The following is a 23572-nucleotide window of genomic DNA, read 5'->3' as shown; positions in this document are numbered from 1 at the left end:
CTCTGAAGCCGTTCTAAGCGTTCCAAGGTTATATTATCGAATCCAATATTCTCAGTCTGACGCCATGATTTAAACAATTGCCTCCTTGTGCCGCATGGTAGGCACAACGTTAGAACTTTACTTCCACCGTCGACACAGTCTCCCATTGTTATTCCATGAGTAGGGCAAAGGATCAGTAACTTGCACTTCCCAATCCTCTGATCCGACTGCTGTAAGAGCAAAAAAGACACCTGTGGGATCATACTTTTGCTTTAAAGCATAGAGCCGAGGATAATTCTTGCCATAGAATGCATCACTTTGATTAGGTTCAATGATATCGCCCTCGTTCAAATAGGCACCCGAATCAGGGGCGAGGTCTCGTAGAACATCCATCCAGGATGTTAGAGACAATGAGACCTCTTTCACTGTCCCCCAGTCTGACTGAAAGGTCCACTCCCCTCCCACAGTAGTTTGAGTTAGAGTTGTGCGCCAAGCGGGAAGGACAGCGGCAGCTGAAGTACTTGGTGGCTCGACAGCAATTCCCGTTCCACTGAGCTGAACGCCGGATGTGAAAAACCCCTAGTGAAGTTAATCTCACTTCATACACACCCTGAGACAACAAAATGAGAAGAATCATATCATTCAGCTCACCTTAGCAATGGCGTCCTGGATTGCGTCCACGAGCTGGTTGCGAAGCGTAGTATCGTGAATTACGGATCGGGGCATGAGGCGCGATGCAAGTTTAACGACATCCTGGCCGACTTTTTCCTCCGGAAAAGCGACAACCCATGAATCATGGCTATATAAAAATTAGCATTCGTTCCTACCAAGTTTATTAAATCCTTCTGTGGTGCCACTGACAAATTATCTGCATGAGAGTAGACAGGGGTGTATGTGATGTTGAATTCATCCATTGCAGTAAACCAAGGGTTAAGAAGTGCCTTTGTCTCTTCGATAGTCTTGTTGGGTGCTGCAAATGGCTGCATCTGGAAATAGTAGGAAGTATTTCCCGCCGCCGTAGTACCGCGCTCATCGGCAGAAGCTCCAATGAAGTAATACGCATATGTGCCCTTATCAACCAAACTTTCAACATTGTCGAAGTAAGCACGAACACCTTTCCAGAAGACATCTGGCCCGTCGTTGTCGGCGGTAAAATTGAGAGTAACCGTCGTCATTTGTACCTTGGGATGAACCTTGATTGTCATGGATGTCACCACTCCGATGGTACTGCCTCCTCCGCCGCGGAGCATCCAGAAGATATCAGGATTCTGTTTTGCTGTTGCGGTAATAAAGTGTCCGGATGCAAGTACGACTTGCATGGCAAGAACTTGGTCGGCAGCCATTCCATACATACTACTCATGGGAGAATGTCCTCCGCCGAGAGTAAAGCCCCCAGCAATTCCCACGGAGTAGTCCTCGCCACCAACAACGGTAACTCCATGAGCTTTAGCATATTCATATGCTTCACGAGTTTGTACCCCAGCACCCACCTTAATAGCTGGACCCGTATATCCATCGTCAGATTCGAATTCCGGATAAAAGGCCTTATCTGTCAGGTAGTGAGTCCAGATTGAAAGAGCACCTTTGCCAGAAGATTTAGCAAGGAAGTCGTGACCCGTGTTTTTGATTACAAGCCGGAGATTAGCATTTCGTGCAAAATTTACAGCTAGTTGTATCTGTGCCACGGTCGACACATTTACAACATAGGTTGGATATGCACCCATCTCACAGCTGGTGGTATAATTGAAGCCGGGAGGCATGCAACTCCGCCCCTCGTACAAAGGCTGCATAACACTTCCTGGGCTTGCTAATCTGTTTGAATTTAAAAGAGTACGTTAGTATCATGCTGTAGAGCCGTTATTATACCAGGAAACCTAGGAAACTTACTGCAGCTCGGACGTTAACCATTTCTCTGAGACCTCTTTACATCGCTGGGCGGAATACTCAGGCCATAATGGATAGCAGACAGCGGCTAGAGGATTTGTTTTGATCAGACTACCTCCTAGGAGGAAGTTGAAAATATCCCATGTAGAGGGAGACGGCCAAGCAGCATCGCCAGGTAGCAGTTTGCATCCGAAACTAGTAATGTTATTTGTGATTTTCGATTCTCGGCCGAATCCGAACAAACGATGGATACTGCTATTTGGGAAAATTTGTGATGCATTTGTAAGTCTTCCTTCAGTGAGCTGGATATCTTCTCCTGGAAAGAATGGAGGAGCGCCTGATGCATTATAAAAGGCAGGTAGAGAAGATGCGGTAGCAATCGTAGCTGCCAACAACTGAAAGAGTATGCTCTTCATGTCAAAAGAGAAATAAAAGTAGTCCAGCTGGAAAGATGTATAGTTGATAGGGTGAATTAACAGGCCTTTTGAGGAAGGTTTTCTTGTGCAATACTCAGTATCTTTAGTGATAGGTTAAATTCCCCTGTCACTCTTGGTGAAAACTCTCTACTATCATCCTATAGCATTACGAATAACTTCTAACGAATGAGACTATAGTATCCCAGTGCCCCCAATTGCTTTCGTATCTATGCTAATTTTCACCCGTTCGCTAACCGGGGACATCTTCTGACAGGAATGTTGCTACCTCGTGTTGAAATAAATGTACCGCGTTGTTAAGAAATAATCGAACTTAGCTGACTACTCGACCTAGGTAGCATTTACGTGGTGAATGGCTGGAACTTACAGATCGGGTTGTCTGTAGAACTGATACAAACCCTAACTCCGAACTTGGCTGCACTTTCTCCAGTATAGTGTTCGAGTATAATCTATCTTTTCAACTTGTTTCTAACTATGATAACTACTAACATTATATTATACTCGGTGGTAGTAGCACCAATGACATAGACTAGTTCGTCATTTTTTTTTTTTAAATTATCTTCTGGTTGGCATCTGTACTGCGTAGTTTTTACGATAAATCTGAAGAGAGTCACTTTTCTGAGCGCGAGCACCACGTATACCTATTGTATTACAGGTGATCGGTTTGTTGCAACTGTCCTCATGACTAGTCTGCGGTTTGGTAAGGTACCATACGAGACAAATCAAGTCAAGGCAGTCTAGTATCGGTGCATTTAAAACCTCGCATCAGGCAATGAATATCTGGCATCCAGTCACCGTTGACACAAGGCAGACCTATAGAAACTCAAGAACCGGAAAATCTCTTAAGCTATCGGTCGAATACCTAAACTTACCATAAGTAGCCGATTGGCATACAAAAAAATATATCACCCTTTGTCTATTTGCTTCAGATCTGTTACATATTAGTTAAGTGACAATGTGGCTAGCTTCACGTTCTTACGCCTCGAAGATTCTAAATTTCTTCTGTTTCTCGCATTCCAAATCTGACGACTCAAGCCCTTTAGTGACGGCTACAACCACTATGGCTACCACAACTACGCTCGCTACTACCTCAAAGAACGGTGGTGACGTGCCCGCCAAATTGACCTATATCGAGTGGCACGACCACTACGAAACTGAGGAGCCTCATTTTGTCCTCAATACTCCAGATGACCCTCCCGACGCTTATGCGGGAAATGTCACTTTCAAAGAGGGAGAAGAAGAGATCATACATGATATACGAGGCCACGAGGACAAATTCACCTTGGACAAGCAGGGTGAGAGCAATTTCCGCAATTTGCTAGTTATAATACTTTGTGCTTTTTAGGAGAGGATGGGATCACAGCAGGGGGTTGAAGGAACCGCAAGATGCTGATCATTGTATCATAATTATCAGGATTCGTTTTTACAAAAGCCCCTACCAGTCTCTCACCATCCGAGTTTCTAGACGAGGAGAAAATCAAAGAAAAGTACCTACCCGAATGTGAAAAGTACTATAGAGAGTATTTCAAGGGCATCGATGAAGTTGTTTTTATCCACTATAGGGTATACTTCTCTCCCATCAGTATATGATTTGAAATATTCAGACTGATTGAAGGATCGTCTAGGCAAGAAACAGTATCACAGCCGATGACCACAACTCACCTACAGGACCTGCTAGAGTAGCTCACGTTGACTTGAGTGGTCCTGAGATCAATGCACGTATCCGCAAGGCTTTCCCGGACAGAGCGGATTTTATTCTTCGTGGTCGAGTACGCCTCGTCAAGTACGTCTTTTACTTCCTCTCGATTTTCAAATGCTATTGTAATCTATTACTATTCACTAACCAAGATGACTGGGTTTCAGTCTATGGCGCCCTATCAACGGACCTCTCCAGAATTGGCCTCTCTGTGTCGCCGACTGCAATAGCATCCAAGAAAAGCATCTGGTGGCAACCAAACGTATCCGCAAAACACACCAGGCAGTCACCAGACTCGTGGTGCACGAACCAACTTTGAAGTGGTACTATCAATCTGGAATGGAAGATGACACTCTTCTGGTATTGAAGAACTATGATTCGGAGGATGGTGTTGCAAAATGTGAGTGCTTTTGCGATACCAATCTGCCCCGGTAGCCCTACTTCTATGTCAATATTTTGTTTACTGGTTGATACTAAATATCCTTAATCCCAAAGATGTACCGCATTGCTCCTTCTCACTTCCAACCGCTACTGCATCAACACCGCCTCGTGAGTCTATTGAAGTCCGCGCTTTCCTCTTCAATTATCCCCGCAATGAGAAGTCTGTCTAGTCCGGCTATGACCTAAAATGAATAAAAGTGGCACAACAGATGGAAGTACCTTGTCAGAGGATGAAAGTGACCGAAACTAACGGTTTAATACTGCCGGGTGCTCGAGGTGTTCAAAAACTCAAATCGCCGGCAGAGATGGCGTCTTCTAGTATTCATAGCATAGCTCTTGGAGATAAGCGTATGTATTGATTACGGCCACTAAGCTCGCGTCAATTGATTTACTTGATTTGCGTTTCCTAATCGCGTAGCTTTGCTCATCTTGTGTGAACAATACCGATGCATATTCCTTACTACTATCTTGAATTCTAAAACGGGTCTATAACATAGTTCTCTGGCGGCTACAAGAGACTTTGCAACATTGAATGTCTATTCAAAGTGGGAGTCGAATCTTTCCGTAGTTACTATTGTACGAAGTAAAAGAAATGATTTTTAAAGCAAGGGAGACCAAAAAGGGGTCCTACAACTCACGGGAAGTGTTGTTGCTATAGGATTGCAGATGGATTTGACTCCCGGGGTGTTTTGGTGAGGTTGAATTTAACTCATTACCGTGGTCCATTTATTACTCCCAAAATAAACTATACTCTATAACTATCCCGCGCTATATGGCTTCAAAATCGTTCCTGTGCGAAATTGTCAACATCATCCGGTACAGGAACGCTACCGGCCCGCTGCCGGCGACTTGTTCAATACATTCCTTTATCAGCTGGGCAGAACCCTCATGCTCTTGCTGATTACGTACCAATTCAAAACAGATACTATTGTTACAGTGTATTTTTGACTGCTGCCTTTCTTCTTTTCTGAAAGATGCCCCGCTTGCCTAGGCAATTCGTCCCAACCAGCATCGACCTAGATGCGCGAGGACACTTTCGAGAGTATTCTTGGTGTGACAAAATCTTTGAGGATCCCAGCCTCCAGCCTGTTTTGACAGTGAACCAGCACTCGTGGTCAGATGTACCCTCGACCTTCATGTGGCAAGCTCTCGGCTTGCCAGGCGCAATTACAGCAGCCCAGTCCTTCTGCAAAGGGAGCATGAGCCCTCCAAATCATAGCTTTGTGGAAGGCAGAACTGAACTATGGACTTTGTATTGCTTTGGCAGGGCAGTGGAGAGCTTTTTGCACGTCGCCCACGGGGGGTTTCTTGCCAGTCTGCTTGACCAGCAGACAGGCTCTATTGTTATTACGTATCCTGTGTCGACAAATCCTCGCACTCTATCCAGCACAATCAGATACCACAAGGCCTTAATCACACCAGGTGCCGTCCTATGTCGTGCGTGGATTAGCAAAGTAGAAGGTCGGAAAGTGTGGGCAAAGGCTGTGTTAGAGGACGGTAAGGGAGAAACTATTGCGGATATGGAAGCTTTGTGGATTTTTCTAAAGCCTAGTTTGTAACCAAATAAATAAATTAGTATATGCAGAAACTAAAAAGCTACTTTTGACTAGCAGCCCTGCCCGCGACCTTCATTAACACTTTCTTCAAGCCCTCATCGCCGGTCTCGACTGCCGATTCATAGGCAACACGATACTGCTTGATGCCCTCAGAAAAGATCATTCTCTTGTCAGTCCATCCGGTATCCCTTCTCAATTTTTCACTCTCAACCCACTGGCTCCAACCAAACAGCTTCGCACGCGGTCCTGGCTTTCCTTCATTCTTTGCGTATTTCAGTCCTCCCTGGATCCCGTACTCTTTCACCAAGGCTTTCAACACTTGGTCTAGTGTCTCATACTCTCTAGCAGAGATATTGTAGCATTGATTGGCTACTACTTCTCTCTTGCTTTGGGCAATTGCAACGTAGGCGTCCCCGCAATCGTCCACATGGACGGAATGCAAAATTGTCTCGGGATCTTCTTCAACCACCCACTCGCCCTTCTTCTTCTCTTCCTGTGCAAAACGGAAGAAGAAAGAATAGAAAGAGGACATGTAGCCATACACATGAGTAGGTCTCAGCACGACCGTGTCGAACAGATCCTTGTTTTCAAAGGTCTTGACTGCATAGCTTGCGCGATTCACTAGGCTGGGCTGCGGATTCAGAGGCGTAAGTTCCGTATGAGGGACCAAACCCGGTGAATTCGCAAGGGCTGTTCTACCGTAGTCCTTGCATCCTGATGTAAAAAACACCAATGGCCGGATACCAGCGGCATTGGAAGTGGTGGCCAGTGCACGGAAGAGAGAGATGATGGCATTGTAGTGCGGGATATAGTCGGACACCCCCTCAGTTGTAGTGGTGGAGACGATGATCGAAAAGACGATTCCCTCGGCCGAGACAGAGTGCAGAAATGAGACATCTTCGGGGGAACCTAAAATCGGAATGATTTCTGCTGACGCGAGAGCGGGCAGGGCTTTTGGTTGGCGAACGAGGCCGTATGTTCTGTAGCCCGCGCGAACAAAAGCGCGAGCGACTGCATTGCCAATGTATCCGTTGGCGCCAGTCACAAGCACATTGATGGATGGGGACGCCATTTTTGTTCTAAGGGAGCAGTCGCGACTCTGTTTAGGGAAGTTTAGACAAGTATGTAGGAGATAAATAACACGAGCGAGAGGGGAATGGATATTTCATAACTACAAAAACCAGATGCGTTTGTACAACCTTGGAAATAGATAAATTGGAGGGTTCAGTTCAACCCTTGCAATTACTTGTATTTACCACACCACGCTAGCCAGTCTCTTTGTCTTTGTTTGGATGCACGAGAAAATGGCAACAAGAATTCTCCAGAGCAGATAACGTACATGCGCAGGCCTATCCCACCGTTCACTTTATTTGACAAATCATGCACAAACGGAATTACAATTAATACAGCTAGTTAGAACTAGACCCTCGATGGTTGCCCGGTTCCGGGGTTCGACCGGCTTCATTGCGCGATTGATGAGGGCTTTGAAATGTTGCTCAATTCGAGAACTAATTCACGAATTACAAGCCGTGTACAGTCGATTTAGCCCATATAAAAAACTAGTGACTTCGGAATGCACATGATGGGGCTCATTTTTCAGTCGGATATGTAGTCAAATTGTATCTTTCAGGAGTTACTTAGGGTTACGATGGTCACAAGGGTTAGGGCTATATCGCTCACTTTTAGTTTCTCGAGAAGTCACCGGCAGCTAGCTATATGGACGGGTTAGTGCAACTACAAATAGGTCACTACAAATTCATGGTCATCTCTGTCGCCATAGTCATGCTTCATACGGTCCCAGTGGTGTTACACAGCAAATATGAAAGTCTTCGTGCTAGCCGTAGCCAGCTATGCGATTTCCGTGTTGGCCCAAGATATCGATGCGCTATCATCTTTAATCAAAGAAGTTACAGTCACTTCTGATGACTCAGGATTCCCGTCGCTATTTCCATCAGAGACAGTCCAGCTCACAGACGATGTCATTGCTGCTATTTCTCGTGAGCTCCAAGACAACAGCACCGCCAGCCTGTTTATGTTTGGCTCAGACGCCCTATCAACGGCTAACAGTACTGCCAAGTCCCACTGCAAGCCACTACCAGGCGATTCCTCCTGGCCCAGTCCGTCGGAGTGGAACACTTTTAACTCTCTTCTCGGTGGAAGTTTGATTAAAGCAAGCCCTGCAGCAGCTGCATGCTACGGTCTAGAATACTCTGCCGAAAAATGCGCGTCGATTATAAGCGACTGGGATACCGAAGGGTTTCAGTAAGTAACAATACTTGTCCATATACGGTGAGAGTCGACTAATGTAATTTGCAGGACGTCGGACCCAACTTCCGTCATGGACCCTCTATACGTAGGACGTTCTTGTATGCCACCGGGGCTTAATTACACGAATACTTGTGATATGGGGGCGTATCCGACTTACGTTGTGAACGTAAGTAGTGTGGCGCAAATTCAACTTGCCGTAAACTTTGCACGAAATAAAGGGCTACGATTTGTGGTCAAGAATACCGGCCATGATTTGATAGGCAAAGCCTCTGGTAAAGGTGCCTTGTCTGTCTGGACGCACTGGCTAAAAGACAAGGCATACTACCCTAATTTTGTGTCTAAAGACTATACTGGACCAGCTATCAAGTTCGGTGCCGGAGTCCAAGTTCGGGAAGCTTACGAGTATGCTAAGTCCGTCCAGGCCACTGTCCTTGGTGGTGAATCTCAATCTGTCGGTTTAGCGGGCTGGAGTATGGGAGGCGGTCATTCTCCTCTAAGCAGCCTCTACGGCCTGGGAGCAGATCAGATAGTCTCCATAGAGGTTGTACTGGCAAATGGACAATTCATAACGGCGAATGCGGAGCAGAATTCAGATGTCTTTTGGATGCTTCGAGGTGGTGGAGGTAGCACGATTGGCGTAATGACGTCTTTGACGATGAAAGCATATCCTCAACTGCCGGCTACAACTGTCACGTTCAATTTCACGGCTGTAGATGGCCCAGCTCTCGACGCATTTTGGACCGGAATTGAATCATACGTGAATAACATGCAAGCTTTTGTTGATGCAGGGACATATGGTTACTATGCCCTTGCAATTCTCGAAGACTCCGCCGGCAATGAGCGTCACGAGTTCCAAATGCGACCATTCTTTGCGCCCAACATGACTATCGCCGAGACAAAAACGCTTCTCTCTCCCTGGTTCGATGTGCTTGACATGCTGAACATATCCTATAATCCGGTGTATACTTACAAGGACAACTTGTGAGTTACTAGTAACCCTGAACTTGCTATGGATCATACTAACGTGTCAAAAGTTACGATGCATGGTATATTGGTTTCCCTGAGGAGACTGTGGGGTCCGATACTACCATGATCTCTTCTCGGCTCATGCCCCGATACGTCTTCGAGAATGACACATCTCGAAACCAGTTGTTCAAAGACGGTTTCAAAAACGCCGTTGATAATGTATGCAACATATTATGACCTTGAACTGCCAACCCCTTCTATAACTGACGGGAATGGCTATGGCTAACGAATCACCAGGGGATTCTCGTCATAGGATTGCAACTTAGTGGTAAAGGAATCGCAGTCGATCCTCCTACAGATACTGCAGTTCTTCCAGCATGGCGCAACACCACCACACATCTCCAATTCGTGGGGAGATTCTCAGCAACTGCAGACTGGGCTATCATTCAGAACCAAACATTGTTCGTTACGAACTACACAAGCGTCTTGCGAACTCTGGCGCCTGACTCTGGTTGCTATCTAAGCGAGGCCGATTTCTTAGAACCCAATTTGCAAGACGCATTTTACGGCGTAAACTATCCGCAGCTTTATGAGCTTAAAAAGACATACGATCCTACAAGTCTTTTTTTTGCGCTTACTGCGGTTGGTTCGGAGGATTGGGAGGTTCAGGTTGAAGACCCGTTACCTTATTCGTGGAATAACAATGGGCGGTTGTGTCGGAAGACGACCTAGAAAAAATCCAGACATGCATGCTTAGATAACCTTGGAGCTTTTGTGTATATAGGTAATTGTCAGTCGCTTAAGGCTCTATCAAGGGCTGTGATTTCCCAATAGCATAAGTACATCAGCTACTGAGATACACAAGATCCATGGATAATTACTCTTTAACCAGAAGTGGCAATTACTCTTGAGTTCTCCTCTCTTACGAACCAAATCAGTGTCTTAGATTACGGGTTGACATTCAGTCATGTATGTAAGGTATTCTACTCGACTTTCCTTTCACGGAAGGCAACTTTCAGGCCAATAGAACGGATTTAATTAACCTTTTCTATTATTGCCATAGGCGACGGCTCGTAGCTCCACACCGCGTGGATCGTGCAGGGAATTGCAAATGAAACGGATACAATCTGCCTGCATAATGTCAAATGTAGCCTAACGGAAAATAAAATTAGGATGTAAGATTGAGGTCTGTTTATTTTCATTCGCTGTCTTCATGCCGGTTACTTTTGTCTACTTAAAGTCGCCGGTGTCGACCTAAGGAAGGGATGAATCTGTATAGCTGCGGATGGCCTGGAAGACTATCGGTCTTCCGGAAGTACGTAAATGTTCTTCTCATTTCGCATTCAGGGGAATTTACATGTAGTATTTGATGATTCTGTCTTGTGCACACTGATTCGTCGAGGTATAATGCGCATATATCCAGCATCAGGAGACATGAATCACCGAAGTCCTAGTCCCAAAGTTCATTAGAAAGCAATAAGAATTGCTTGCCATACACAAATTAAACTATTTCCATCTATGAATGTACGTATTGGTGTAACAATGGAGTTTATAATGATGTGGGAATAATTCTTATCTCCTGAGTAAAGTCCGTAATAGTTTCTTACTCCATTGTAAAGTCTGCCTCCTTTGATCACTTCTGTAGATGATACGGTCATAAATATAAGTATGAGAAATGTCCTACATTGCGTAGAATTCTGGTACGAATAAAATCAATCTTCCCACGCCTGAACAAGCAAGAAGGGCCACACAATCACCATTTTCGTTTATTCAATAATTGAATACTCCCCTGTTAACACGATGGTACAAAACGGTGCTGGAACTATTCAGGTGATCCCCATCCAGGCCAGCTGCGGTGCTGATATCATCGGCTTTGACTTTGAACACCTTTACCCAGATCAAGTGGACGCAGTCCGAGCAGCCTGGCGTGATTATGGTGTGCTACGCTTCCGTGGCTATGATATCACCACACAACAGCACGCCAAATTCTCAAATCTATTCGGACACTACGTACCTGTGAAAGGAACATCGATTGCACACCATGATCAGAAAGAAATTACGGTTATTAGCAACGCTAAAGTTGACGGCAAGCCCGTTGGGACTCTAGGAAATGTCGATTTAGAGTGGCACACTGACAGTTGGTACTTCGACAAGCCTCCCTGCGGGCAGATCCTGAGAGCACTGGAGCTCCCGCGGACCGGAGGTGACACCTACTGGGTCAATATGTACGCAGTTTACGATGCGCTCCCAGAGTTCACGCGCAAGATCATTGAGGGCCGCCTGATCCAGTTCAATATTGTGTATGACGCAGTTGGCCGAGTGCGTCCTGGTCAGGAAAAACCTGAGACTGATGACTTCCGTCTGTGGAAGCATGTTCGTCACCCCATCGTTCGTACGAATCCGGAATCTGGACGCAAGGCTGTCTATATCGGATACTTTGATTCCACGAAGAATTGGATTGTTGGTCTTCCTCTAGAGCAAAGCAAAGCAATTCTAGAAGAGATATACAGCTTGATTGATAGCGGTAAATTTGTCTTCCAACAGAAATGGCAACCTAACGATATTATCATGTGGGATAATCGCTGTACTATGCACCGAAGAGATGGGTGGAACGAGACGGACATGAGGATCATGCACCGTACAGGCACTGGGACTGAAACGCCAATCTATGTGTACTAGAAGCATTACAATATAAATGTCGATCTACGATTCTCACGTAAACTTTTTTTGCAGATGGGTAGACCTGTAATCTTCACTTACCGAACAGAACTACAAGTCATTAAAATTCAACATTTTGAAAGAGTTAGTCTTTCATACCTAGATCACCAACTGCCCTAGCATCGTTGTAAAAAGCATGGTCAGACAGAAAACAGCTACATAATCATGACAATCTGTATGATTCCCCAAAAAAGAAGGATACTGATAATAGACGGGTCATTCTCTGGGTTTAAATGTATTTATTTTGAAGAAATTACTCGATCTTCCCATACTGTATACGTCTTCGTAGATTTGTCTCAGCAAATCATTGAGTATCGTCATATTGTTGAAGCGTAGTTACCTAAAGTGGGATTACTTAACTAGCTTGAGGGAGAGGGATCCTTGTATTGAGACCTGCGCCTGCATGTATAAAAGTAGGCTATAAGTAACTGGATTAGAAGGAAAAGTAGCCGGTTTGGTTAATAAACGGGCGGTCTTTGTGTAGGTATATTTCCGAAATAGTTAACCTTATATACATCGACGACACCCGTGAACCGTTATGATGTCCTTGAGACGGAACATCGAAATCGAATTCGTTGCATTTAAAGATATTGGCACCAAAATGCGTTTCTTATCTATTTTGTCCGCTGCCGTTGTAGTGAGTGTATCTCGCGCCCAAAACTTATCTGCACTTGAGAAAACGCTTGCTATAACGGAGATCAAGAATGTGCAATCACTCTATGGCACCATCATTGATGCCAAGACTATGAAAGATCTCTCTCGAGTCTTCACTGAAGATGCCGTTGCCAATTACACCGTCCTTGGCATCGGTATCCTGACTGGATTACCACTGATCATCGAAGGCATGACAATATCTCAGGCTCATGATGTGACTCAACACGCTATGACGACAAGTTATGTCGATGTTCTCGATGAGAATAATGCAAACAGCACCGCATAGTAAGCTAATAACTTGATTTCGTTATCATTTCTACACTTATAACTTATTTCATCCAGCCTTACCGCAGAAACGTACGGAACAGGAAATAATATCGGGGCGAACAACACCGGTCAGTTATTTACACTTTGGCTAAAGTATGAGGATCAGTTTGTCCGTACAAATGGTTCTTGGAAAATCAAAAACAGAAATGCTGTTATCATGGGAACACCGTTGACTGGAAATTTCACTCCCCGGGTCATTCCACCGCCACCTAGTAGTCTTCCAATTCCAACGGCGACGGCTATTTGATCTACGGTATGCAGATTCTGAGTGACGCAGCGTAACCTAAGTCGCCGTTCCATTGAATCAGTAGCAGCGTTAACATTACTGTTACGTGTCAATTTCCAAATTTATGCCCAAGCCTGTAAATAATACTCAAACAGTTGGCAGAAGTGTGCGCGGGGTATGTTGATAGAAGACCTCCTAATTGAGGAAAACAGGGTGCTTGGGTTTTCTTGCTTGTATTGGTACTGGACCACTGGTAGCTCCAGCTGATAGTCACTCTCACCGATTCATACATTATATTCCGTATTTCCCTGCGCTCAATGCCTACAGCGCATCTCAACAAATGAGTCCATGATCTACTAATTCTGGCTAGTTACCGACCTCAATTTGTGCACAGTAAATCGTTACATACTGGTATATACTTAAGCTATTATTCTTATCCTCCCAACTCTAACTACGTACTTAGCGGTTACCACCCGACCCCTTGCGTTTTCGTATATACATAATATGTAGCGGTGAAACGGAGGAACTACATGATACTGATAAAGAGGCTATCGAATTTGCTTTATATAGGCATAAAACCATTAAATTCTTCCTAACTAGCAAGATCGAGCATTTCATCAGGACTATATCAATGAAGCATGCGTTGCGATATTTATAATTTTCGACTAGTTCTGGCGTCTACACGCCCTCCAGACTCGTGCTGCCCTGCTTAGACAGAACACGGACACAAAATAGGCTATTAGCTACTCCATTTGTAAAGAGTAAGGTTAGAAAGTCGCTTTACACTGTAATGGATGCGCTGTCTACATTAGAAATGGCGGGTTTCGGCTCAACAAGCGAGGGATCATCCCGAGGATAGTTAAGAACTACCGCTCTCACTTCGACCGATTCCCGTGGCGGAGTATCAGGGCCTGCTGTCGGGAGGGGGAATGAGCAGTGTGCCGAGTCTGCAAGCTTGTTAATCATTGTTCCAGCAAGGAAGATGTATGTGTAGATCGTTCAATTGCTACTTACATCTCGCGACACCACCCTCCTCGGCATGGGAGTCGTAATTCTTCAGCACAAGAAGCGTACCGTCTTCCATCCCAGATTGATAGTACCACTTCATCGCTGGCGAGTGTACGACAAACCGTGCAATTGCCTTGTCTCTTGTACGGATCCTCTCGGTGAGGACGAGGTTTTTCTCAGGCAACGTATTGCCGTCACAGACGGCAAGTGGCCAATTTTGAATAGGTCCATTGATAGGACGCCATAGGCTGGTTTAGTAGTTTATGTTAGTAAAATAGTGCTCTAAAAGTAACTGTGAAACATATGGTAAGGGAATGCTATACTTGATGAGCCGCACACGGCCAGAGAGCAGAAAGTCTGCGCGGTCAGGATATCGGTTGCGAATCCGCTCACGAATGGTTTGACTGCTCAGGTCGACATGTGCACTCCGTGCAGGCCCAGTGTCGGAATAAGGGTCGTCGGATGTGATTGTATTTCTCACCTAAACATCTTCGGTCAGAATACTGGTAAGTCGAGGACGCAATGGATAGGTAGTTCGAAGAAGCGAGAATGGAAAGAAATAACAGTACCCGGTAGTGGAAGATTATCACTTGATCTGCATCTAAAAGACCCTTAAGGTATGCCTCACATTCAGGTAAATACTTCGTTTTGATTTTTTCATCATCTAGAAAGTCGGATGGGGCGAGAGACGTAGGGGCATGGGTGAACAGGAACCCTGTCATGAGTTACAGTTATCAGATTATATTCGCAGGATTAGGTGAACCATGGCCATCCTATATAACAAGACGAAACACTGGGAAAAGAGCCGGACTAACCATTTCCATCAAGGGTAAAATCATCTTCATGTCCACGGATATCGTGTATTGTTTCTTCTTCTCCTTCCTTGAATGTGACGTTTCCACCCGTCATCTCAGGAGGGTCATCAGGATAGCGAATAACCATGAAAGGCTTCTCAGTTTCATAATGGTCATGCCATTCAAGGTAAGTCAATTGCGCGGGAATGTCATAGGTATGCTGGGTAGTTATTTTTGCAGTTGCCATGATGGATGGTGCTATACAAAGTACGGCACCACTTACTTGTCTGCTAGTATGGGGTAGGAAAATAGATTTGTCAAGGGCTACGGACGCGTACCAAAAGGTGGATTTATGAGGATCTCTATCAACTTGTTCATGAATAAAACCGAAATCGCAAAAGTAAATTCTGTTAAATGGCCGGCGGAGGGGTAAACATAGACAGGCAATAATGCAAATTTGCAAGCGACATAACAGAGGCTATATTATACTTAGATAAAAGGCCAATAGGGAAGTTAATTGCGACGATTAGAACAGTGTGTCATGTCTACGGATACTTTGATTTTCTATGTACCGGTAACACTGGCTTTACGAGCTTGCATGCGTCCAGAAATGCACAGGTGATCATTAGATTTCAAGAGCCGGGTCCTTCATAGTCTGTCTTTTGCGGAAGTCAGTGCTATTGGTCTCAAAAAGAACCGGTCTTGAGGGGTGGGCAAAGTCGGAAAATTGCAACAGAGCACTCGTCTCTCTCTGGGCCGCTGGAGGAGGTCATGTCCATTTTTTCCAGGTGAACATCCATGAAAGATGGCTGTGATGTATCTTCAGCGTTTCCCAAGCATGTCATTTGGAAATTGAGTGACATTCATTCAGTATACGCGAAGTCTGGCCTTGCAGTGAGGAAATACAAAGAGCTTCCTCACCTAGACCCGCGGCATTCCTTAAAGGTTGGTGAGGGAGTTGGGGGTCGAGAATGCTTGTATATAACAGAATTACTATTAACGCGATGGAATCCAAGCCGTGGATTATGTCTTCCGGTCGAAACTGATTGGGCAATAAAAGCTACCGCTAGGCTTATGCAAGTAAACTGCATGATTGAGAGACATTTTACCATTTCTTCCCTCGTGACAGGTAGCTTAGAGCTGTTTCACCACTGACTTGGCGTTTAGATAAGCAAGAAATATATTTCTTCATATAAATAGAGTTTTTAGCCCCCAAATGTAGGTAGTCACTGTATGGTATCACGGTATTTTCTGCGATCTGAATCAGGAAGTCAGTAGTCAGCATCAATATGGGTTCGACGTATCACCCGAGCTCACTGCGTAGGGTGCAGTTTTTTGTGGAAGAGAGGATCAACCATCAGATATCTGGTTGGTTTGCTGGGTGCATGGGTGTTATGGTGCTGGCGTTCGCGATCTTCCACTGGATTCAGTTCTATTACATTAGGTCAAGCCACAATGTCGGTAGGAACACAATATTTCTGCGGGCGATAGTGTTAGGTGCCAGGTAATGTTATATCTTATCCAAATCACGCTTGAAAACGGCGGTTTCTATTCGCCGTACCGATACTTACGAGATGTCCATTGCTACCAGAAACGCAAGAAGGATTCTACTAATCCCCCTACCTGGGGTGGCTTCTGTTGGGCAAGCCGTCGTCATTGTATTATACGCTATCGTTAGCATCGTCTTGGTTTTCGTTGATATGCCGGTTTCAAGAGGTGTGGATGTATACGCAAATCGCACTGGTTGGTACGTTGGAACGCCTGTATAACCTATATGCTTTTCTAGTGAGTGGGTAGAGAGATATGACTACTGGAAGCTAACACATAGTGTGAATTAGGCTGTCATTTTTAAACCTTAGTCTGATTACGTTTCTTGCACTGAGGAACAGTCCTTTATCTTTCTTGACTGGATACAGCTACGACAAATTGATACTGCTGCATAAAGTCGCGGGCTACTCAACAATTTTCTGGACGATACTTCACATCATCCTCTTCTCTATAGATGGGGCTCGCAAAGACCTTTTCTCTGCGGAGGCTAAAGAGTTAAAGATAGTTGTTGGCTGGGTAGGCGGTTTCGCAATGCTCATAATCCTTGGTACGGCAGTGACTCGACGATGGATACCCTATGAGGCATTTTACACTAGCCATGCTGCTCTGAGCATCGTGATCCTAGTAACAATGTGCTTCCATCCAGATACTTGGGGCTGTATCCTAGTTTGTATCATTACTGCAGGCTTTTGGTCCGCAGACTTATTGATAAGACTTATACAGTTATTTTGGTATAGTATCGGCAACCGTGCCACTCTTTCGCCGTTGCCGAACGGCGGGGTCCGCGTTGTAATGTACAAATCACCCAAGACTACTCCGGGCTCTCACTGTTCTCTGTGGATCCCTTCTATTCGCCTTATAGAGACTCATCCAGTAGCAGTGCTGTCGACAGATCCCTTGGAATTTGTTATCGCTAGCTATGACGGGTTTACTGGGGAGCTCTATAAGACATCGCTAAACAAGAAAACGGTTTGGGCTTCAGTTCATGGGTCGTACGGTGCCCGTATCGACTTTACCAACTTGGAAAAAGTCGTCTTTATAGCCGGTGGTAGCGGTGCAAGTTTTACTTTTGCCCTTGCCATGGCATTGATGAAGTCCGGCGGCAATTCCGCGAAGCCTGGTATTGAATTTATATGGGTTGTGCGACATCAAGGTAAACTTCTACACTTTATCCCTCTATGTTGTTTCAGACCCACTGAACCTGTATTCAGGATCTTTGAGCTGGTTTTCCAATGAATTGGAGGAACTCGCCCTCTCGAATCGCGTAAATCTTACCATCCACGTTTCTTCTTTGAGTGACCAGGAGGGCGATGTAGAAAAGTACGCATGGTCTGGTATGGTCACTCCACACTTTTCCATGGAAAAAATTCAGGCGGGGCGGCCTGATATTGATAAGATCATCGACAACGTCGTGGGCGGGATGAATCTTTCAGATCGTCTGATGGTAGCCGCATGTGGTCCCGATGGACTCATGAAAACGGCAAGGCGATCAGTGGCGAGGAATACAAGACCAGGCGGTCCGAGTATAGATTTTAAATGCGAGGAATATAGCTGGTAGAATCGTCGTGTGCAAAGCAGGGATCGTTGTTGATTCGAATAACTTCAGCATACAAATGAAGGCGCCCAACGGCAATAATAACATGCGGATGATTTATTTGTGTCATTGTACCTACATAGCAGCAAATAGTAATTCAATAACGTTGAGAAGGACATGTAAAAATCTACTTATACGAAAAGAATTCACAGGATACATGGGCGGATAGATCTCAGCTACTATCAAGTGTATTTCCAAACAGAATCGGTTGTTTACTGTGATCCCGTAGGTAGGACTGATACGGTATACCTAGAATGAAGAATATGCGAATGTTGTTCCTAGTGGTTAACAATATTTCTCGCTTTATTAAGAATTTCTAGCCCAACCTGACTTAAAAGCGACGATCTGCAAGCAGGACGAACATCACAACGTATTATTAAAGCTTCTAGAATGTAATATATATCTCTGTTGGATCACGGTTGTCTAATTGTAGCTAATGCTGACTGGCTGCTACTCAAGATAGTTATCCATCTACTGTAGATCCATGGTGGAATGTGTCTTAATCTTGTTGCTATCACAGCTAATTCAGCTGGATTCAGGCTTTGTTCTGTTTGTCTTGCTAGTATAATAGTGTAGCTTGTTATCACCTCTTCTATAATGCTGATCTGGGTGTCCTTAATGCTTCCTCCCCTTGGCAGACGAGCTTGTGGCGATCAGGATGCCTTCTTCCCTGTTAGCGAATTTAATAGCTTTCTCTGTTATACCCACATTCCATCTATAGCCGATCTGTCCAAGGTGTAGGGATCTTCACTATCTGCCTATTTGCCGGTTTCGCCTATACTATATAGTAGCTCATAAATCTTCGCGCCTAACATAGCGTGCGACACATAAACGGAAGGTCTGATTCCAAAATCTTCCCAAAGCATTACAATCCCCGAAAACACCACCAAAAATGCCGTCGGAGCAATACAAAATCGAGGAACCAAGGATCTAGAAAGCGTTGGAACTGTATACGCAAATTCCGAAGCAAAAAATCACGCAGTTGGCACGGCAATTTGACGTTCCTTGTAAGCGGCTCTGGCGACGCGTACAAGGGAGTGCTTCTCAACTAAACCGACGACCAGCGCACAAGCAATTATCGGATGATCAAGAACACACAATATTTATATGGCTAAGTGATCTAGATGACAGAGGTCTACCTCCAACCATCGGCACGATTAAAAATTACGCGGAGAAAGTGCTTCAAAATATGAACCCCGACGCGGATCACCCACTTCAACTCGGGGATCGTTGGGTCTACAGCTTCATAAAAAGACTGCCTAACGACTACAAAAAACAGAAGCAAAAGACTGTTGATCCAAATCGTCATATCGCCGAGGATTCTGGTGTCATACAAGCATGGTTTGAGTAACTAGGAATTGAAATGGAAAAACGCAAGATTACACCATCCAATTTTGATGAATCCGGATTTCAAATTCGATGAAAATGTTATAACAAAGTATCCGGAAACTTTAAGACAGGTTCCAAGCTCTTCCTCACGAGAATTGGTGTCTGCAACGGAGTGTATAAACGCTGCAGGAAATGCGATTCCCCATTCATTATTTTTACTGGAAAAGTTATACTTGAGAATTGGTTTCAATGTCTTAAAGAGGATAAATGAAAATGGCTATAAGCGACTCAGGCTCCTCTAATGATGAGTTTGCATTCGAATAGCTTAATCATTTCAATGATCATACACAAGAGCAAGCTGGAAACAATTATCGACTTCTTCTTATGGATAATCATACCGCTCCACTTACTACCGAGTTCGTCGAATATAGGGAAAAAGATTATAGCATTTGCTTTTCCGTCTCAAACAACGCACATTTTACAGCCTTTGGATGGAATGCCATTTTTACACTAAACGCATTCATAAAATGGCTGTAAAGTATCGGGTTCATCTGGGTGGCTTCATTTTTTGATAATATAGACTTTTTGAGCAATATTGCTCACGTACGTGCTGAAGTTCTCACTTCACGAGTAGTCCGGAAAGGATTTAGTGAACGCGGACTTGGGCCGTTCAATCCGGCTCTTATTGTTGACATTCTTTGAGCAAAAATTGACACTTAATTAGGTCCGGATTTACAGATTTTTGATGGTAACGAGCAGGTGCAAAACGTCCTAGGTTCACCAACTAATGCTTCATTCTCACCATCAACTACCGCTTATAAACTTCAGAAAAGCATTATGGATGTTGACTCTCAATTAAGTGAGCTTAATAATGCGATTCCAGGAATACGGAGGAGCCTAAAAATGATTTTTGATGGGAGCCTTACGCAGGCCCGTATTAGGAACAACAGCAGGAGCAGATTAACCGCCTTACTACGCTCAACCAACGCAAATTGGCGCCCAAAACTAAACGTCAAGTTCAATCTGGAGGTGTCCTCTCCAGTTTACCCACAACCAATGGATCAAAGATTAATTCGTGTTGTTGAGGGTAATGTGTAATTTCATTAGTTGTTCCCATACAAATTTCCGTTCATGTGACAATTCCACTTATGTGACCTGTATGGTGAGGTCGGGTGCTAGCGGCACGGGTATAGGGCTATGTATAGCAAAACCCTAACTCTAGCCAGAGCTTGTTCTTACCAAAATAGGAAAGTGAAATAATTTCCTTTTTTGGAAGTACGCTCGAAATTGCAACGCCGACCGAAGTAATGGAGAAAGAAGGACGCCGATCCTAAGAAAGAGCAGTAGCAAAGCTGGCCGACCATGTGAAAAGTCCCACGGATATAGAGTCGGCTGCTGAGTTATGAGTCGTAAGCTAGTACTTCAGCTCAGTTATCAACAATCCGAAAGTAAGGTCTTAGCAGTGAATGACCATAAAACAATAAGTAAGTAATGCAAAAAGTCATAATAAATCCTTGATAACAAGATATTATTGTCCTTTTGCCACATAAGAAAAATCAACTGGTAACGGGGATTCGAATGTTACTTGGATATTTCATTCAATTCCAACTCGTCCAAGCTAGGGTCAAGAACTAGCACTAAGGGTTGATAACCCAATGGTAGAAAATGTCCATCACCAAAAAGAACTGGATATATCACCTCAAAACAATCCCAGCCCTAGGCTGGTGTCAGCCCAATGTTAACCCCTCCGCGAACTGACGAAGTCAAAGCTAGTAGTTCCGTCAAAGGTCCTTCGCCTTCTCTCGGTCTGATGGATTTGAAAGCTTGAAGCAACCGGATTATCGTGTAGGAACTACTGATGTGTGAATATGGAACATTTGCAAGATTTTGTGAGGAGCAGACTCACGCCTCAGTCAAAGCAAACTGTTGGCCGATGCAAATACGAGGACCGGCATTGAATGGAAGATACTGCCATCTTTGGAAATCGTCAGTGCATAAAGGGCGTTAAACAATACAAATAAAAAACTCACGTTGGCCTAATATGCTCCCATCTCTCCGGCTTGAATTCTAGAGCGTCCTCGCCATACAAATCTTTTCGTCTGTGCATCGTATATATCTGGTAGTTTATAGCTTGTCCTGCCTTCACAAGAATGGGGGATTTCCCGTCCGAACCACCTCCAACTGGTAAAGTTGTGTCTCGAACGGCAGCACGAGCATTGAATGGGACAATTGGGTAGAGGCGATTGACTATAGAAGAATAGACGTTGGCCAAAAAATAGTCTATAAGGAAGAATGTAACATACCTTCTTTCAAAGTATACTGAAGATATTTCATGTTCTTTATTTGTGCAAAATCTGGTCTCTCTGAACCCAGCGTCATAACTTCAGCCCTCAATTTCTCGAAAACATCTGGGCGGCGAGCAAGAATGTAGAAGGTAAACGATAGAAGCCCCGCTGTTGTATCGCGGCCTGCGAAAAGGACATTAAGGAGTTCGTCCCGGATCTTTTTCTTGTCGACTCCTGTTTTTGCTAGCTCTTCTAAGAACACGTACTTCTCGTGTGATTCTCGGCCGTTCGCTTCTGCATCGTGAACAGATCTTGAATGTCCAAACTTTGCGAAGTCGACGGCCTTCTGTACGTACATTTCCACGTACTCATGGATATATTTGATGGAATCGGTATATCGCTTGTTTGGAATCTTGGCCACAATTTGACCAAGTTTAGCTTGTATCCCAACGATTTCCGTTACATAGTCATAGGCCTCCGCAAATTTTTCACCTCTGGCGCTTGGTTCCCCTTCCACTAAAACATTAGCACTTTGGCCGAACAAGAACTGAGTTGCTGTATCCATGGTAAGAGCAAAGAACAATTGTTGTATATCCACAATTGACCCATCACGGGGTATTTTATTAATGAGATGCGAAATGTGCGCCTCAAATATGTCCAGATCTCCAACTTGACTTCTCACAAAGCTCGGACGTAGGAGTGCTCTGGAAAATTCCCATTCAGCTCCGTCGGTGGTGAAGATTCCATGACCAAAAGTGGGATAGAATGCCGCTTTTCGGCGAGGAGAATGCTGAAAGTCTGTAAACTGGGTTGCGAGAATGGCTTTGATATTTTCAGGATCTGCTGTGTTGATAACCTTTTCTCTGAACAACAGTTGTGTGTATGTCCAAGCATTCTGACGGTAATATCGTTCGGAAAGTTTGTCTAGGAATCCACCTTTGTTCAGAAGGCGGAAATTTTCAATGAAGAGATCAAGCCCGAGGATGGGATCTTTGTGAGGATAGGTTTTGCAAGGCTGACAACATTTTTCACGTATAATTTTGTTGTATTTTCGAGTGCTTTTTATGTATAGTATGGATCTATAGAGGAACCAAACTGTGATAAAGCAAGCTAGTACCAGAGTATGATGTGCGACGGCGTCCAGTAGTGCCATTATGGATACAACTGGTATACCCCCTATTTGATATAGGCGAAGGATAAAAGTAATGGAAATTATGCAGAAAATGATGTTTTTAATTTGATAAAGAGCTTAGTTAGCAAGGCATAACTAGACCTATTGCAATGGAAGAGGAGAAGGTACCCTAGCATATTTAAAGTCCGGAACACAGAGCACACATCCAGAGCAATGTTCGACTAATACAAAATTTACTAATCACTACTTATGATTTCCCTTCCGTAAACCAGTAAGACGAGACACAAATAGACCGTAATATCAGGGATGTAATTACATTGGTACTTTATTTGGGACAACCGACTTAAAGAATTCAGCTTCCGGATGTGAACCTCGAAATACCCCGTACAAGCAGAAAATGGCCGAGGACATATGGCTCCGATCTAAATTTCTTGCGTAAAACGTAAACCGTAAGTGATTGTTTTCTGACCAAATTTTGTGACATTGTAACCAGTGTGAAGATCCTATCATGATGATATTTGTAATTATTTTTTCTCTCGGAAGGAGGAGGACGTAGAGACGAATCGCCAGTGAGATGGCCACAAAGAACTATGTAGACTTCCGCAAGATATCACTAGATATGAGGACGATGATGCCTTTGGAAAGTAAAATAACACGTTTATTCAGTTATCTTCATAGGAACAAGAAAGGTCCGTAACTAGCCGAGATTGTATGCTCAACTCATCCTGTCCCG

At 44.4% G+C, this 23572-nt stretch overlaps 9 protein-coding genes across 9 annotated transcripts, besides 2 other annotated features; 5 read left to right on the top strand and 4 right to left on the bottom strand.

Annotated features, from left to right (window-relative positions):
- Nucleotides 1-117: 117 nt before the first annotated feature.
- TSTA_125640 (uncharacterized protein) lies at nucleotides 118-2279 on the bottom strand (the record flags this gene model as incomplete). Its single annotated transcript, XM_002482797.1, has 4 exons — nucleotides 118-558; nucleotides 631-778; nucleotides 841-1791; nucleotides 1867-2279. 4 exons carry the CDS (start codon nucleotides 2277-2279, stop codon nucleotides 118-120), a joined length of 1953 nt encoding a protein of 650 aa, XP_002482842.1.
- A 1078-nt stretch (nucleotides 2280-3357) lies between these two features.
- Nucleotides 3358-5993, top strand: TSTA_125630 (uncharacterized protein; the record flags this gene model as incomplete). Its single annotated transcript, XM_002482796.1, has 8 exons — nucleotides 3358-3592; nucleotides 3712-3860; nucleotides 3923-4080; nucleotides 4161-4393; nucleotides 4489-4542; nucleotides 4633-4782; nucleotides 5093-5126; nucleotides 5426-5993. The coding sequence occupies 8 exons, from the start codon at nucleotides 3358-3360 to the stop codon at nucleotides 5991-5993; spliced, it is 1581 nt and encodes a 526-aa protein (XP_002482841.1).
- Nucleotides 5994-6020: 27 nt separating this feature from the next.
- Nucleotides 6021-7215, bottom strand: TSTA_125620 (uncharacterized protein). The gene is made up of 2 exons (XM_002482795.1): nucleotides 6535-7215; nucleotides 6021-6483 (listed from the first exon to the last, which is right to left on the bottom strand). Exons 1-2 carry the CDS (start codon nucleotides 7060-7062, stop codon nucleotides 6031-6033), a joined length of 981 nt encoding a protein of 326 aa, XP_002482840.1. The 5' UTR covers nucleotides 7063-7215; the 3' UTR covers nucleotides 6021-6030.
- Nucleotides 7216-7809: 594 nt separating this feature from the next.
- On the top strand, nucleotides 7810-9956 carry TSTA_125610 (uncharacterized protein; the record flags this gene model as incomplete). Its single annotated transcript, XM_002482794.1, has 4 exons — nucleotides 7810-8252; nucleotides 8307-9239; nucleotides 9293-9443; nucleotides 9522-9956. The coding sequence occupies 4 exons, from the start codon at nucleotides 7810-7812 to the stop codon at nucleotides 9954-9956; spliced, it is 1962 nt and encodes a 653-aa protein (XP_002482839.1).
- Nucleotides 9957-10742: 786 nt separating this feature from the next.
- On the top strand, nucleotides 10743-11903 carry TSTA_125600 (alpha-ketoglutarate-dependent taurine dioxygenase, putative; the record flags this gene model as incomplete). Its single annotated transcript, XM_002482793.1, has 2 exons — nucleotides 10743-10748; nucleotides 11055-11903. The coding sequence occupies 2 exons, from the start codon at nucleotides 10743-10745 to the stop codon at nucleotides 11901-11903; spliced, it is 855 nt and encodes a 284-aa protein (XP_002482838.1).
- A 580-nt stretch (nucleotides 11904-12483) lies between these two features.
- TSTA_125590 (uncharacterized protein) lies at nucleotides 12484-13170 on the top strand (the record flags this gene model as incomplete). Its single annotated transcript, XM_002482792.1, has 2 exons — nucleotides 12484-12881; nucleotides 12939-13170. The coding sequence occupies 2 exons, from the start codon at nucleotides 12484-12486 to the stop codon at nucleotides 13168-13170; spliced, it is 630 nt and encodes a 209-aa protein (XP_002482837.1).
- A 759-nt stretch (nucleotides 13171-13929) lies between these two features.
- On the bottom strand, nucleotides 13930-15198 carry TSTA_125580 (uncharacterized protein; the record flags this gene model as incomplete). The annotated part of the gene is made up of 5 exons (XM_002482791.1): nucleotides 13930-14096; nucleotides 14164-14405; nucleotides 14481-14638; nucleotides 14727-14872; nucleotides 14973-15198. The coding sequence occupies 5 exons, from the start codon at nucleotides 15196-15198 to the stop codon at nucleotides 13930-13932; spliced, it is 939 nt and encodes a 312-aa protein (XP_002482836.1).
- Nucleotides 15199-16525: 1327 nt separating this feature from the next.
- Nucleotides 16526-19444, top strand: TSTA_125570 (ferric reductase transmembrane component 5 precursor, putative; the record flags this gene model as incomplete). Its single annotated transcript, XM_002482790.1, has 5 exons — nucleotides 16526-16698; nucleotides 16790-17652; nucleotides 17690-18022; nucleotides 18405-18463; nucleotides 19028-19444. The coding sequence occupies 5 exons, from the start codon at nucleotides 16526-16528 to the stop codon at nucleotides 19442-19444; spliced, it is 1845 nt and encodes a 614-aa protein (XP_002482835.1).
- Nucleotides 19061-19915: a mobile genetic element.
- Nucleotides 19699-20427: a mobile genetic element.
- A 711-nt stretch (nucleotides 20428-21138) lies between these two features.
- Nucleotides 21139-22860, bottom strand: TSTA_125560 (cytochrome P450, putative; the record flags this gene model as incomplete). The annotated part of the gene is made up of 5 exons (XM_002482789.1): nucleotides 21139-21274; nucleotides 21329-21397; nucleotides 21453-21669; nucleotides 21726-22722; nucleotides 22804-22860. The coding sequence occupies 5 exons, from the start codon at nucleotides 22858-22860 to the stop codon at nucleotides 21139-21141; spliced, it is 1476 nt and encodes a 491-aa protein (XP_002482834.1).
- Nucleotides 22861-23572: the final 712 nt, after the last annotated feature.

Source organism: Talaromyces stipitatus, genomic scaffold, assembly GCF_000003125.1.
Source record: "Talaromyces stipitatus ATCC 10500 scf_1105507295555 genomic scaffold, whole genome shotgun sequence".
In the NCBI taxonomy this organism is placed as follows: Eukaryota; Fungi; Ascomycota; class Eurotiomycetes; order Eurotiales; family Trichocomaceae; genus Talaromyces; species Talaromyces stipitatus.
This window is presented reverse-complemented; position numbering and strand designations above follow the sequence as displayed.

Coding starts and splice junctions, on each gene's coding strand:
- TSTA_125620 (XM_002482795.1), bottom strand. CDS start 7,062: ATGGCGTCCCCATCCATCAATGTGCTTGTGACTGGCGCCAACGGATAC. Junction 6,484..6,534: donor TCGTGCTGAGACCTACTCAT/GTGTATGGCTAC, acceptor CGTTTTGCACAG/GAAGAGAAGAAGAAGGGCGA.